This window comes from Coffea eugenioides, chromosome 8 (assembly GCF_003713205.1).
Source record: "Coffea eugenioides isolate CCC68of chromosome 8, Ceug_1.0, whole genome shotgun sequence".
NCBI lineage: Eukaryota > Viridiplantae > Streptophyta > Magnoliopsida > Gentianales > Rubiaceae > Coffea > Coffea eugenioides.
The window spans coordinates 43,989,526-44,002,856 of record NC_040042.1 but is presented as its reverse complement, the minus strand read 5'-3'; the positions used below and the strand labels follow the sequence as shown (position 1 = coordinate 44,002,856).

The window sequence follows — 13,331 nt, the reverse complement described above, 5'->3', positions numbered from 1 at the left end:
TTGATATTATTGAGATGTAACCAGGTGGTAGAATGGAGATGGCGTTTTGGTGGTGTTAGTTCTTAGTGCGTTTCTACCAACAGTTCTTTTCCTGGGAGATGAAAGAGTTATTGGTGGGATGAGAGACGAGCCAATCCTCTATTTTCATTTAAGAACCACATTGCAAAAGAGCTATGACTTGAATAATAACTGGTGTTCTTTTGACCCCCAAAAAAAAAAGGGAATAATAACTGGTGTTAGGGTCTAAAATTTGATCCCAAAACTGAAAAAAATCGTGCAAAAAACAAATTTGTTTGGATTGTAAGTTATTTGGGATATTTTTACCGTAGCACTTTTTGTGATGCAATGTATGTGAGATAAAAAGGTAATTGGGAAGATAAAAATGTGTATTGGAAATTGTAATGATGATGTAAGCAAATAAAACTGGGTAAATAATGCTCAATCCAAACAAAGTGCTAATTGTTTTCTCAAAAGGAGTCTGCTTCTTGTTTAAATTTTGGTTCTGTACAAGTCTCACAGTTTGCTGGCGAACCATACCACACCTGGATTGCTTTTTGACAAAAACCAGTCATGAATCACTTGCTATCCTAAACCTTTGGCAGCAATTTTCAGATATCAGGTTCAGGTTACAGTCGAAATATAGAAAATGACGCAGACCAAAAGATTCATTTGCCGACATTTGTTAGACATACTTTATTGGCATGCAACAAGCAACCTTTATCAGCCTCGAATGCCCAGCTTTAGATTTTGTAAGGTGTGTCATTAGATCCAAAACCAGAACGGTGGCCCGATTGCCAGCATACACCCGCTCTTTGTAACTCTGTCTATAAGCAATTGCTGCGAAAGAACACTCAAGGGACAGATGTCAGGATCCGAACTCCCTCAATTATTATTAATTTTTTTGCCCCTTCTTGTATTCCCGTTCTGTAACTTATTAAGCAAACCATCCGAGATCCCAAGTTCAAAACGATGTATGTGAACAATATAATCCTATTCTAATCCATTATTTTGCTTTGAATTTTCAAGTTGAAAAAATAATTTGATTGTGCTCTTTTTTTTTTTTTTTTAACAAGACTTGTAAGAAAGTACGACTGCTGAAAAAAATTCCCTAATTCCAGCGTAATCTCATCGCCATCTCCAGAAAATGCTTTAGCTCATACCTGTTCTACATTTGTTTTGCTTGTAGCAGCCCAATATTAAAAAGACAAGAAATGCAGATCCCAGCCCAAAAGAAAAGCACGAGGGAATAGATTTTAGCTACGTATAACCAACAATCTACCACACAAACCGGCCAACTGTTCTTCAAAAAGACTGAGCAGCATTCCCATCAATTGATAATCTTCATTATGGGAGATTTAAAATTTTAAACTTTCCAACATAAATAGTGTATAAAATGAAAACCTCAACTCCTGCTGCAGTAAAGACATATTGCAATACATGGAAAGCAAAGATGCACACTGACTTTCAGCTTGGATACCGCGTGACACCCTGGATGTCCGAGTGTGGAAAACCAGATAATACACTAGTCCAGGAATCTACTTTGGTCCCGCAAATTTACTCATCATTTTTGTAATGATGGGAGCTACCTTTGGATTATTTTGATGCTGGGCCAAATTGGCAGGATTCTTCATCACTGCAGAACAATTCCCCAAGTTAGCGGAAAGAAAGAATAAAATCATGAATACGAGACATTGTTCGTGAACAACGATGGTCATCCTAAGAACCAGAAGCAAACAAGCAGTTGAACGTCCAGTTAATTTGCTATATGGCACCTCTATGTAACTGCAAGTCAAGGAGACAAAAAGCAGGAATATAACAATTCTTCACGTATGCATCCCAATTTTATGACAATAAATTGTTAATTTTGCCTGTCGTAAGAATTGAAAAGCCAACCATTGTCAGCCCTTCTAATGGTTAACACTGAAACACAAAACGCATGTACATGAGACATCCCAGATGCCTTATTAACCCACAAGGCCCAAACAAACACCACAAGTTCATAGTATTCTTGGAAGCAAAACAGTGAGAATGTACCCACTAATGTTTTTAAACATTAATATTTTCTGATTAAAAAGCAAATGGCCACCGCTAAAAGAGTAAAGTATCAGATGATAGGAAGGAAAATATTTCAGGAAGGAAAGATACCATCTTGGAGAGCAGCCATGACTTCTGGATCTTTGAATGCTGCCATTAGTTCAGGATCCTGCTCCAGACAATAACATAAAGTAAAAACATGGAATTATTATTGGCAACTGATACCTTCACTTGTGCGAAATAATCAGAAATTTTCCAAAAGTTGACAGATGAAAATTCATATCTGCTGTGTACCATGGACAGTAATCTGAGCTACACACCACTCACATAGTGTTTACCGAGGACAGAAGACCACTTACATTCAATATCTTGCTGTAGTCAACATTCCCAGGCATCCCTCCAGGCATGCCCCCAGGAAAACCACCAGGCATGCCTCCAGGGAAACCACCAGGCATGCTGCCTCCAGGGAAACCACCAGGCATCCCACCCGGGAACCCACCTGGCATGCCTCCAGGTCTTCCACTTGATGATGACTTCTCTTGCTTCTTAGCCTTTTCATAAGCAGCCTAAGGCAGAGTATATAATAATAGATTAATAAATGTAGCCAGTTATAAAGCTTCTTGTATATCCAACAAAGCAATTAACCTGAGCTTCAGCCTTGCGACGCTGTCTCTCTCGTTCTATCTTTCTATCTTGCCTTTCTTTGCGAAGCCTTTCATATTTCCTACGGTGCTCCTCAATCTTGTGAGCATTAGGCTCAACCTAAGGTTAAAGTTGAACTCAAACATCAACATAACTTAAGTAATGCACCGAAAAGAACAACACAAAAGTTGACATCTTAGGGGCTTAAGAAACTATCAGTTTAGGGGCTTATGGCCAATAAAACCAGGAACACACTAATAATACCATCAACTTAAAAAATATACAACTGTTAATTATTGGTAGCACAGCATGACTATGTAAACATACTTATTATGTATATGCATGGTGCAGTTGTTGAAAATGAAATACCTTCTTCAGTACAGCACTGATCTCTTCATCGTAATCCAGCTTAGAAGCTACGTGAAGATCCTTGGCAGCCTCCCCCCACTGGCCAAGCATTGCTCGTGCGATGCCACGGGATTTGTACCCTTTAGCAGAATCAGGGTTAATCTGCAAAATAAATAAAATTATATTAGATGACTCTGAACATGTATTAACAACAAAACCACGCAAATCAAAGCACAGATTAATTGACTGCTGTATAGACAATAAAATTCTGATTATACAATGCCTAGACTGTTAACATGACAAAAAGCTAACTGGCAGCTACTCCTCCTGTGTCATACTTCCAATGAGAGGAATGGATTTGTAGAAACTAGTCACTGCACACGAGATCACATGCAATTGACACGTCACATGTTCATCTTTTATTGCCACACATCATAGCAACTATGAGCGCAAACCATAGTTCTTAGCCGCGGAAAAGTTACAGCACCCATGTAATTCAACAAAGTGTGGATAAACATGCAATTAAACCAACAAGAAACATGAAAAGTTCTCAAAAAAAAAAATCAAAGAAAAAGGAAAACCTCCAGAGCTGCATTGGCATCTCTGACCGCAGCATTTGGTTTCTTCATTTTGATATACACGGTAGCTGTAAAAAAAATTTGAAAACATTCATGTGAACATGCTGGACATTGTCAACAAACGATTGAGTACAAGCGAACATAATGATAACAACTGAGGCAGCAACTGCAAGGTTCTAGGCAAAGTTACCTCTGGTAGCATACATGATTGCGGATGTAGGATTGAGTGAGATTGCTTTTGTAAGCTGCTCAATTGCATCTTCCAGCTTTCCTGGGGGCCAAAAACCAATGTTGACAAGTAGATCAAAGAATAATATGCACCAACATGTTCTCTGTAAAGACATCCATAGGCATTTACCTTCAGAAATTGCCTCCATTGCCTGAGCCTTTGCCTCTTGAGAAGCATCACGACTTTCTTCACTAACCTCAACCGAAGGGTCTCCCATCTATAAAATGCAGTGGCAAATTTGAAAAATAGAAGCACTGACATACACGATCACTTTTTTGACATTAAGAACAATGTGTTAGAAGCTAACCTGTTGCGGAGGATCATTATCAGGCTCCACAACTTCAGTGTCATCAAGCTCAACATCAGATTCGATTATCTCAGGCTCCTCTTCTTCATCAGCACCCACCTTTGAGTGATCCTCATCCTCAACATCATCCATATCCTCATCAAGATCCTCGGCCACATGAGACTTCTAATAAATCAAATCATAAGCTACAAAATGAGCTTACTCAAAAGTTTGGTCTATCTCCATGCAATAGTGGTCATGCTAGTATAAGAAATTCAATAATTGGACTCTAAACACAATACTAGCTCCTTCAATTAATGTTTCAAGGTTGTATCAAACTACAGTGCAACCGGGATGCGGACACCCTTGTTCAGGATTATAACTCGACCATTTCAGCCATTCTGATTAGTGGCACATCTAAAATCTCTTCCATTTCTTTCTCTCTTCCCTATGTCTAATAAGCAACATTAGAGAAAAATCAGATGCTCAGGACACATTAAATAGATGTGCATTCTCAACTGTGCACGTTGACTTCAACAATATTTGTTACGTTTCTTCAGCAATTTTTGGGGATTAAGAAAGCAGACCACGGGAAAACGCTATACAAAGAAAGAAAAAAAAGGCCAGAAAGCTTACCGCCTTATACTCTCCAGCCTTGTAAGCAGATGGTGGAAGCTTTCCCCCAAGGCTAATAACAGAGAATTACAATATTACTTCCACTTATAATGACAAAACAACTAAAGCAACGATCAATGGAAAAACGGAAAAAACGAAACTCAAAATAATCAAACACTCAAATCATTAACAACATAAACAAATTCACATTGCCTTGCAAGAATTAAATCGAATTAGGTACAAAAGACATTCAATTAACCAAATAAGAACTTAAAAAAAAAAAAAACAAAATTACACGCTCTGCATCCCTAAAACTTATAAAGACTCAAAACTACTGCTATTAATATGCAACAAAAATAACTCATTTTTCACACGTTAATAATGAGACATGGTATTATTCAGTTGTACCTTTCGATGTAGTCGCGGAAAAAGGAGAGGGAGGGGTCGGAGAGAATGGAAGGGTTTGCTTTGCATTGATCTATGAATTTCTCCAATTCTTCCAACTTCGCCGCGTCCATGTTTTCTCCTCCGGCTTTGCTCTACTCTGCTATCAAACCAATCAATCAATCGGTCAAAAATGGGTTTTTGATGATTTTGTGATGATTTGGGGGAACTTGCTGTGCTTAGAGTGAGAGTCGGTGCTTGGTTTTGCAGGACTGAACGCTGACTAGACGTCTTCTAGCAGCTTCTCTTACCTTCCATGTATCCGATAAAACTTTTTCATTTTTCTTTCTTTAGTTTATCGGATAATTTCAGAAACCACCCTACAATTTCACACGTAGTACTCCAAGAGTTTCGAAAAATAAACCTACCCCCTTATTCATTTAAAATAATAATATTAGCCTTAATATTTTAATGAAACTTTCTTATTGCCAAGTTTATACAAATGATGGATTTTATATTTTTCTCCCTTTTCCTTCTTATTCATTTCTCTCATATTTCATTTGAAATATAGAAAAGCTATCAATATTATCCCTAATCTCTATCCTGGTCAAATGTTAAACTAGTGATATTTACAGACTCTAGTAGTTCCATCACTGAACTAATCCATCAACTTTTCTTCAAAAAAACTAAAAGCTAGTCCATAAAATTTTTTTAAAAAATAAAATAACACTTTCTTTTCTATCTTAAAGAGAATCTATATCCCCAATGAGATACTATGAAAAGTAGCATGTTATAGCAAAAGATTTATTATTATAGTTGATTATCAAACAACAAAATATTTTTATGAAAAACTTGACACTCATTTCTTTTATATAGTTATATCAAATTACTTTACAATTGTTTATAAGAATAAATTAAATTTTATAATAAGGACATTTTTGGATACTTATTAAAATTTTGACTCTATTTTAAGGTCTAATTACTAAAGTGTCAAATCAAAAGAGATAAATATAATTTTTAAAACTTAAGTGAAGCAATCAAAAACCTCATGAGAGGTTCCTGAAATTATCCCAAATTTATCGACAACTTTGGTATTCTTTCCCTTTTTCTTTATCTTTTTAGCTTTTCTTTTTTCCTTTATACTTGTACTGCTTTCGGGGCTCTCCCTCCCTCTTTTTTTTCTTGTTGGTTTCCCCAAAGTCAAAAGCCAAGCACAAAATTTTGTTCGTTTTCTATACTTACATTCATTCATTAACATGATCGAGTTAAATTGGAGACGCGGATAAGTGAGGACTTCATATGCAATGAAATACCCCGTGTTATTGTCATTCCTCTGCCGCTGTTTGGCCTAAATTGTTGCAGCTACAAGAAATTTGAGGATACCATTTGCAACTACCCTGGTCCGGCAGGTCATCTGGTGCCTTTACAAAAGTAAGGATCGAAAACCTGAGGAGGCTATCATTTTGAGAGTAAGAAGAAATCTATTTTGGTGACATAAGAAGCTCTTGGCATCCTCCTCCTCCGAGAAGCAATGCTTACTGTAAATCACGACGACGCTATTTTTTCCAGGGATAATTAAGGTAGCATAACCTTGAACAAGGGGAAGAGCGAAATTATTCTGAAAGAAAAAGTTATACACCAAGAATCCACATAGTTCCAAGGAACCAAAACGGTACAATCAGATCAGGTATGTCCTAAAATCATCCAGTGTGATGGAACGCGAATATGCATATAAGGCGGATGATAGAATAAACAGCCTCTCTCTCTCTCTCTCTCTCTCTCTCTCTCTATAGTAATCAATTGCCTGCAGATATGTGCTTCCAAATAATAGAAAGGCACAAAAATGATCTAAGAAAGCATCAAGGAAGCCAGAGCCAAGAGCAAACTTGTCAGTCCAGTCCCTGCAATCTTGCCTACACCGTTATTTTTTCCACCAGATTGCGCTGCAATTAAAGAAACAACAATGTCACTTAAACTGTAACGGCCGGCACAGCCACTGGGGTAGCCGTGAATGCAAAATTGTAAAAAGACAACAAAGGAACAGATTGCGCCAGGAGAGACTAATCAAACAGGAGTATTTGTCCACATGTCAATCACCATTCCCTGTTTCCAGACTCTTCATGACTTTTTCACGTACCCAATAATAAAAAAAAGATAGGAAAGATGATACTGATAAGTTCAAGCATGCTACAAATTTGCTTTTCAGTACTTCATGATTCATATTCTGTCAATGACAAGTAAAATAACAGGCTCCTGAGCTTTTTTGGGAACATGTAAATTACAACACCTTTCTTGATCACGAGACAGTGAATTTCCTGGAATACTGCCTGTTAATGTTTAGCTTGTATTGTCATCAAATGTTCCATAGTTTGTGCGCAAGGTAGCTGACATTAACAGGCTGTTAATGTCATCAAGTTTTTCACTTGTCAAACCAGTTCTTATTGGCTGTTTTATCGGGCATCAGTTTTTGCACCACTAACACAGTCACAGGTATTGACATGTTATTGGAGGAAAGCAGAAGCAATAAATCAACGCCAAAACATGATTTATAAGATTCAGTCTTATCTAAGCAATAACTATAGTAATTTCTTATCTAATAAACAATATGAAACCCCAGATCAAACCGGTCCAAATGAAATGTTGATAAAAGTCAATAAGCATATTATTGTCAAAATGGGAGGGGTGTGGACATGGTAGCCAATCCTCTTACTTGGAAGTTTGACCAAGCAGTTATTGACTAAACCTTAACCAGACTTTACTATGGTGGGGAAAAACTGAAATTTTGCATAAAAGAACACAATGAGTAATCAAAGTAATTATGGTGGGGAGGCCAAACTCGCACAAAAACACATCATATCAGAGGGGACAATTGAAAAGATGGCAGAAGTTTCATTTTTTTACAAAAATAAGAGAAAATTTGTGACGTATCAAGATAGATGGAAGCTGTGGTGCAATTTACGCATCAAATTTGTACATATACTCCATCACACAAAAATACGACTAAAAAAAAGAAGGGAGAACTTGAATGGGAAGCAAAATTAGGTACCTGGAGGAGTCTCTGATGCTGAGGAACCTGGAGCCTGGGCTGTAAAACAAAAACAAAACATCATAAAAACGTGTACTAATATTAATTCCTTTTTTAAATTTATTTTGGAAAAACAAATAAAAATTTGTTTGTTTGTACCAGTTACTACTTACTACCCCTATAAACACGGCCCTTAAAATTGAGAAGGGAACCATTTTTAGATCCATTATTGCAGTACTCGGCAACAACATCCTCTTGTCTTGACTAACAAAAGTTCAAAATGACAGAGCAAATATGTGGCTTTGGAAGAGAAAAAGCAAAAAAGAAAAAAGCGAGAGAGAGAGAGAAAGGGAATGCAAGTTTCAGTCTAAATCTAACGAATCATTGGTCACCATGGAAAGGAGATCGAAGCAAAGATAATCCCTTTAACTCTTGATCAAAAGATCTAGCAAACCCATTAAAACTTCATAATAATCTAATCCTTAAAAGATTGAAAGAATCACCCAGGCCAAGAATTCGGCTTGGATGTTAGAACTTTTCGCATACCCTTGCAGGCACTAATATCCCCAGGGATGCCACAGTAGCCCGGAAGCTTGAGTGCCTGGGTTATATTGATCCTAAAAGCAGCCAATAGTGCAGGATTCTCGTAAAGCTTGCAGAGGCAGTCAAGCTGCGTGGTGACGGCTACTTTGAGAGGGTTACAGCACGAGGCTGGTGGGTGAGTTGAGTTGAGGTAGTTGGCACAGGGGACCAAATTTGAAGCACAGGACGGTGTTGTACCCTGCCCCTCCGCCACCTTGGTGGTGGTGGTGGCCACAAGAATCATTAGCACCACCGTGATCAGTGCAGACATTTTGGAGGAAACCATGTTTATTATTGCGTGTCTAGGTGGGATTTGAGTTGAGCAGCTTCCTGTTACAAGTGCCTTTTTATTCACTGGCCTAGCTTTCTTGTGGGATTATTTATAGACCATTAGGCAGTTCGCTATTGGCCAGTTCTTTTTGGTTGGCTAATGCTTTTGTTTTTGTGCTTTTTCCTTTGTGGGGTACTTTATTTAATTTTGGTATTCGGATTTGGGGATCTTTTATATCCCTAATAATACATTGGTCAATCCCCCAATTGGAGGAGCAAATTGCTCCAGCAACTTCCAAGCTAATTCCATTTCTGATGATATTCAGTCCGAAATTCTGCTTGAAATCTTTTTTGTTTAATATGGCAAAAGTTTATGAGGCATCAAGACAGGAAAATTCTGGAAATCCATTTACTACTGTGCTCCTTTGACCAACAAGTAAAGAAGAAAATTAAATTCATTTTAGCGATTAACTTACTTTTGGCAAATTTGTGAGTCTCTTATTATTTGTTATGTTATGGCAAAAATCAACACATTCGCTTAATACCGAAATTATAGAACTTGGTATACTGCTCGTCAAGCAGATGACATTGACTCAATTTAACACTTAAAATTAATGAATTCAACTATTAATATATTTAGATGCGCTTGATAATGAAAAAATTAAATATCTGAATTAATTAAGTGATACTAAATTTTATAAGCAAAACTTGCTCCCATAAAAAAAGTGATAAGTGAATAACTTATCACTTAATATAATATACATTTAAAATATATTAGATTTAGAACTTAATAAATTAGTATCGATTCAAATTTCACATTTTAAATTTTAGATTTTAATTTTCAAATTTTAGTTTTATGCATCCTAGGTCTGACTTTTTCCTTTCTTTTTTTTTTTAGGCCCTGAGGCCAGCTGCACGCGACTTTGGCTATCAACGAAAACGACCAGCCACTTGACTGATCTAAGATGATGCCACGGTAATTGTATGAAATTGAGTCATTAACCGTTCTAGTGAATGGAAACTTAAATTTTTGTAACTGTTCAATTGGCAAGGTCAATATATTCGATTTATACTAGATTTATCATTAAAATTGATAGATTTTGGCCACTTATATTTTGACACTTGTCAATTTAATTTAAAATTTTTAAATAATTAACACTTAAAACTGCTTTTAGTTCGTGATGCGTGTACATGGACAGATGTAGACAAACGCATGAGAACTCCATATCTTTGCCAGCGCATGGGAGCAATCATTAAAAAAATGAGGTCAAATCGTCCCACCGAAGAAAAATCAATTTAATATGTTCATATGGGTTGTCCACGCTCAAATAATCGACTTGCCCATAAGCATGAAGTTAGTTAATCAAATTGTTTAAACGACCATTAAGATTAGCACTTGTCAAATTGTCTAAACATGGGAAGGCCAACCAATAACACTCGGATATTTGGCTGTTTGCCAGCTGCTAGTCGGAATTGAAATTTATACTTTAAAAAAAAAACGACACAAGCATTTTATTACACGGTGTGAGTAAAAAGATCGCCAGAGTCACAAATTTACAGTCATATTCGAGTAATTGAGCAGAACAAATCCCTCCTTAGAGGTTCAAAAAAAAAAATTTTAAAGGTAAACTAAGCAGAAAATTTGAACTCAAAAAAAAAAAACCCCTTGATTAAGCCAATCAATCACATGTTGAATAGGTAAAAACACTGGGTGTGGACAGTTGTTATTTATACAAAAATTATTTGATTATATTATAAATATATTTTTTAATGTATTTTTTTATTTTATTAATATTTTTTTATCTGATATATATCATATTATAAAAAATATTATAATAATTATTTTAAATAATATTTTAAATAAAGTCTTAACCAAACGCACTCACTACTGTGTGAGATAACATCTGGCCGAAATGATGACCAGTGTTGACCATTCTATATTCTGACCATGAATGCATTTTTCAAAATTGAATAATTTTGATTGACGAATGTTTAACATATTCAGTGTGAACTTACGTATATTCGGTGCACTGAATTTACATTTTTCTTTTTTTTACAGACCCTTGAATTGACATCTTGTCAATAAAGATATGAATGAATTTGTCTATCGAATATTGATTATGCAATAGCTTCGAGAGCCTCAAAATTTTGTTAGTAATCAAAAATTATTGTTTTCGGCCCAATACGGACACAGGCCTTTGGTTGTAGTAATCGACAATTGCTAAGGGTACGTGTGATACGTGTTGCATCATGACTGGAGGATTCTCGCATAAGATAGGTACACATTCTCCAGTTTCTCATCTTCAGAATACGATACGAAGCTCAACCAAGGAAGAGATGGACGGCGGAGGCGAGGCGGCGACACCAACAACACATCCAGCAGTCCAACCTCTATCCTTCCTGCTAGGGACCTGGAAAGGCCAAGGTGAAGGTGGGTTCCCTACCATCACCCCATTTCAATACTTTGAAGAGGTGACTTTTTCTCACCACCCCAGCAAGCCCGTGGTCGCTTATTCCCAGAAGACTTGGAAGTTGAAAGATTCCGGCGAGGCTCAGCCCATGCACGGCGAGAGTGGGTACTGGAGACCAAAGACCGATGGTACAATTGAAGTCGTGATCGCTCAAAGCACAGGTCTGGTTGAAGTTCAGAAAGGGACATTTGATGCAAAGGAGAAAATCGTGGCGCTTAGAAGCGAGTTAATTGGGAATGCGACTAAGGTGAAAGAGATAAGTCGACAGTTTAAGGTGGTCAATGATGAATTAACATATGTCGCTGAAATGGCCACTACTGTTACTAGTCTACAGTCACACCTCAAAGCCTCTCTCAAGAAGCTCTAATGTAACCATCTCCAAATTATTGAAGTTAATGCCTATGCTGTACTTGTACGACGTTGGATTATGAGTTTCTTTTTTCTTTTTTTCTTTTCTAAATGGGAGATTTTATAATTTTTTTTTATTTTACCATCCAACTCAATCTTTTCTGGCATTTGTATTATGGGTATCGCTGATGGGTTTATTGTAATTTTTCAAGTTCTGATTAGAGTACCATTTCAAAAAAGAAAAAAAAAAAAAAGAGTATTGATTAGAATTTAGAGTACTATTAGTTACGGCCATCTTTGAAAATTAATGAAGTTTGTTTATTCAAAAGAATTACTTGAAATATGTGGTTCAATTCTTTGTCCTTTTCTATGCTTCAAAAAAAAAAAATTTCTTTGCCCTTTACTTTACTCTTTTTCCACCGTAAGACTTTAGTAGAATCTACATTAAATCGGAAGTTGAAAATTGGACAAATTATCGCCGTCTAACATGCCATCAAACCAAACAATTGGTTCAGTGAAGAAGCTCGCTTGACATAATTAATCGCACCGCTGATTAGTACTAATAAAGGTTTTCTTTTTAATTTTTTTCAGTAGACATAGGAATATTTGAATAACTAGTTAATAACAGCATCTTGGACTGTTGGTAACCTCAAGACTCCTTGACCTCCCACCAAACTTGTCACTTAATCGTGACTGTCACCTTCGAATGGTTTCATTCGATGAGGTTGCTGTTGACTCTCTCTCCTCTTAGATTAAATTAGAATATAACCCATCGGCTCCTCCTCTCCTTAAACTAGACTAGTATAGGTTATACAACTATTATCGTTGCAACAAAAAAAAAAAGAATAACTAGTTAATTGGCCTGTCCCAATTAACCCCTATGCTACTAATAAGGGTTTTCAAAACGCAGGAAACTGAAAATTGATTGGGAAAGTAGTAAAAAGACAGAACAACCAGCTGGAACTTGGAATCTTGAGAACTACTAGAAGATGAACATAGAAATATCTGTTGTGAACGTGAAGTGTGAAAATTTGCTTAGTTGGGGTGGCAAGGCAACAAAATGGTACCATCCAAGGCTGATAGAAACAAGCAAAATGGATTAAAAAGACTGAAAGGGGTGTATCAAAGTCGTGTTCATATTACATTGACTGCTGACCATTTAAGATCGTGAACAACTGTCCTTTTATCAGATTGGAAACGTATAGTTTTGGGAATTTGAAGACTCAGGAGAGGACCAAGTCTACTTCCAAAATTTCAGAAAACGCGTTGATTTGTCAGCATCTCATTTCTGTTTTTCTCTTCTTTGACTCCCTTCTCAGTTCTCACTCAAAGATGATTCTTTGGCTCTTTGCATAAATATGACCTTTCTACCCAACAAATGCGCGCAGTCATGGAACAAAATAAAAAACAAGTAATTGAACGTCCTAGCTTGACTGTCGCAAACAAGAAGTGGAAGGGTTAGGAAAAAGGAAAAAGCAAATGGAGGATAAAAATCAATTAGAATGTAGTGCATAAATAC

At 36.6% G+C, this 13,331-nt stretch overlaps 3 protein-coding genes across 3 annotated transcripts; 1 reads left to right on the top strand and 2 right to left on the bottom strand.

Moving 5' to 3' along the window:
- Positions 1–1,228: 1,228 nt before the first annotated feature.
- Positions 1,229–5,428, bottom strand: LOC113779325 (FAM10 family protein At4g22670). Its single transcript, XM_027324878.1, has 11 exons — positions 5,141–5,428; positions 4,754–4,805; positions 4,139–4,303; positions 3,961–4,048; positions 3,793–3,873; positions 3,606–3,670; positions 3,046–3,186; positions 2,680–2,796; positions 2,394–2,600; positions 2,146–2,203; positions 1,229–1,633 (listed from the first exon to the last, which is right to left on the bottom strand). Exons 1-11 carry the CDS (start codon positions 5,248–5,250, stop codon positions 1,536–1,538), a joined length of 1,182 nt encoding a protein of 393 aa, XP_027180679.1. The 5' UTR covers positions 5,251–5,428; the 3' UTR covers positions 1,229–1,535.
- A 1,274-nt stretch (positions 5,429–6,702) lies between these two features.
- Positions 6,703–9,084, bottom strand: LOC113779895 (lipid transfer-like protein VAS). Its single transcript, XM_027325667.1, has 3 exons — positions 8,688–9,084; positions 8,163–8,201; positions 6,703–7,059 (listed from the first exon to the last, which is right to left on the bottom strand). The coding sequence occupies exons 1-3, from the start codon at positions 9,007–9,009 to the stop codon at positions 6,965–6,967; spliced, it is 456 nt and encodes a 151-aa protein (XP_027181468.1). The 5' UTR covers positions 9,010–9,084; the 3' UTR covers positions 6,703–6,964.
- A 2,113-nt stretch (positions 9,085–11,197) lies between these two features.
- Positions 11,198–11,949, top strand: LOC113781022 (UPF0678 fatty acid-binding protein-like protein At1g79260). The gene has a single exon (XM_027326848.1). It carries the CDS (start codon positions 11,244–11,246, stop codon positions 11,829–11,831), a length of 588 nt encoding a protein of 195 aa, XP_027182649.1. The 5' UTR covers positions 11,198–11,243; the 3' UTR covers positions 11,832–11,949.
- Positions 11,950–13,331: the final 1,382 nt, after the last annotated feature.

Excerpts from the sequence above, each read along its gene's own strand:
- LOC113779325 (XM_027324878.1), bottom strand. The coding sequence starts at position 5,250 with ATGGACGCGGCGAAGTTGGAAGAATTGGAGAAATTCATAGATCAATGC. Across the intron at positions 4,304-4,753 it reads AGGCTGGAGAGTATAAGGCG|AAGTCTCATGTGGCCGAGGA; the intron begins GTAAGCTTTCTG and ends TTGATTTATTAG. Across the intron at positions 2,204-2,393 it reads ACTACAGCAAGATATTGAAT|GATCCTGAACTAATGGCAGC; the intron begins GTAAGTGGTCTT and ends TGTCTGGAGCAG.
- LOC113779895 (XM_027325667.1), bottom strand. The coding sequence starts at position 9,009 with ATGGTTTCCTCCAAAATGTCTGCACTGATCACGGTGGTGCTAATGATT. Across the intron at positions 8,202-8,687 it reads GGATATTAGTGCCTGCAAGG|CCCAGGCTCCAGGTTCCTCA; the intron begins GTATGCGAAAAG and ends TTTGTTTTACAG. Across the intron at positions 7,060-8,162 it reads AGCATCAGAGACTCCTCCAG|CGCAATCTGGTGGAAAAAAT; the intron begins GTACCTAATTTT and ends CTTTAATTGCAG.
- LOC113781022 (XM_027326848.1), top strand. The coding sequence starts at position 11,244 with ATGACTGGAGGATTCTCGCATAAGATAGGTACACATTCTCCAGTTTCT.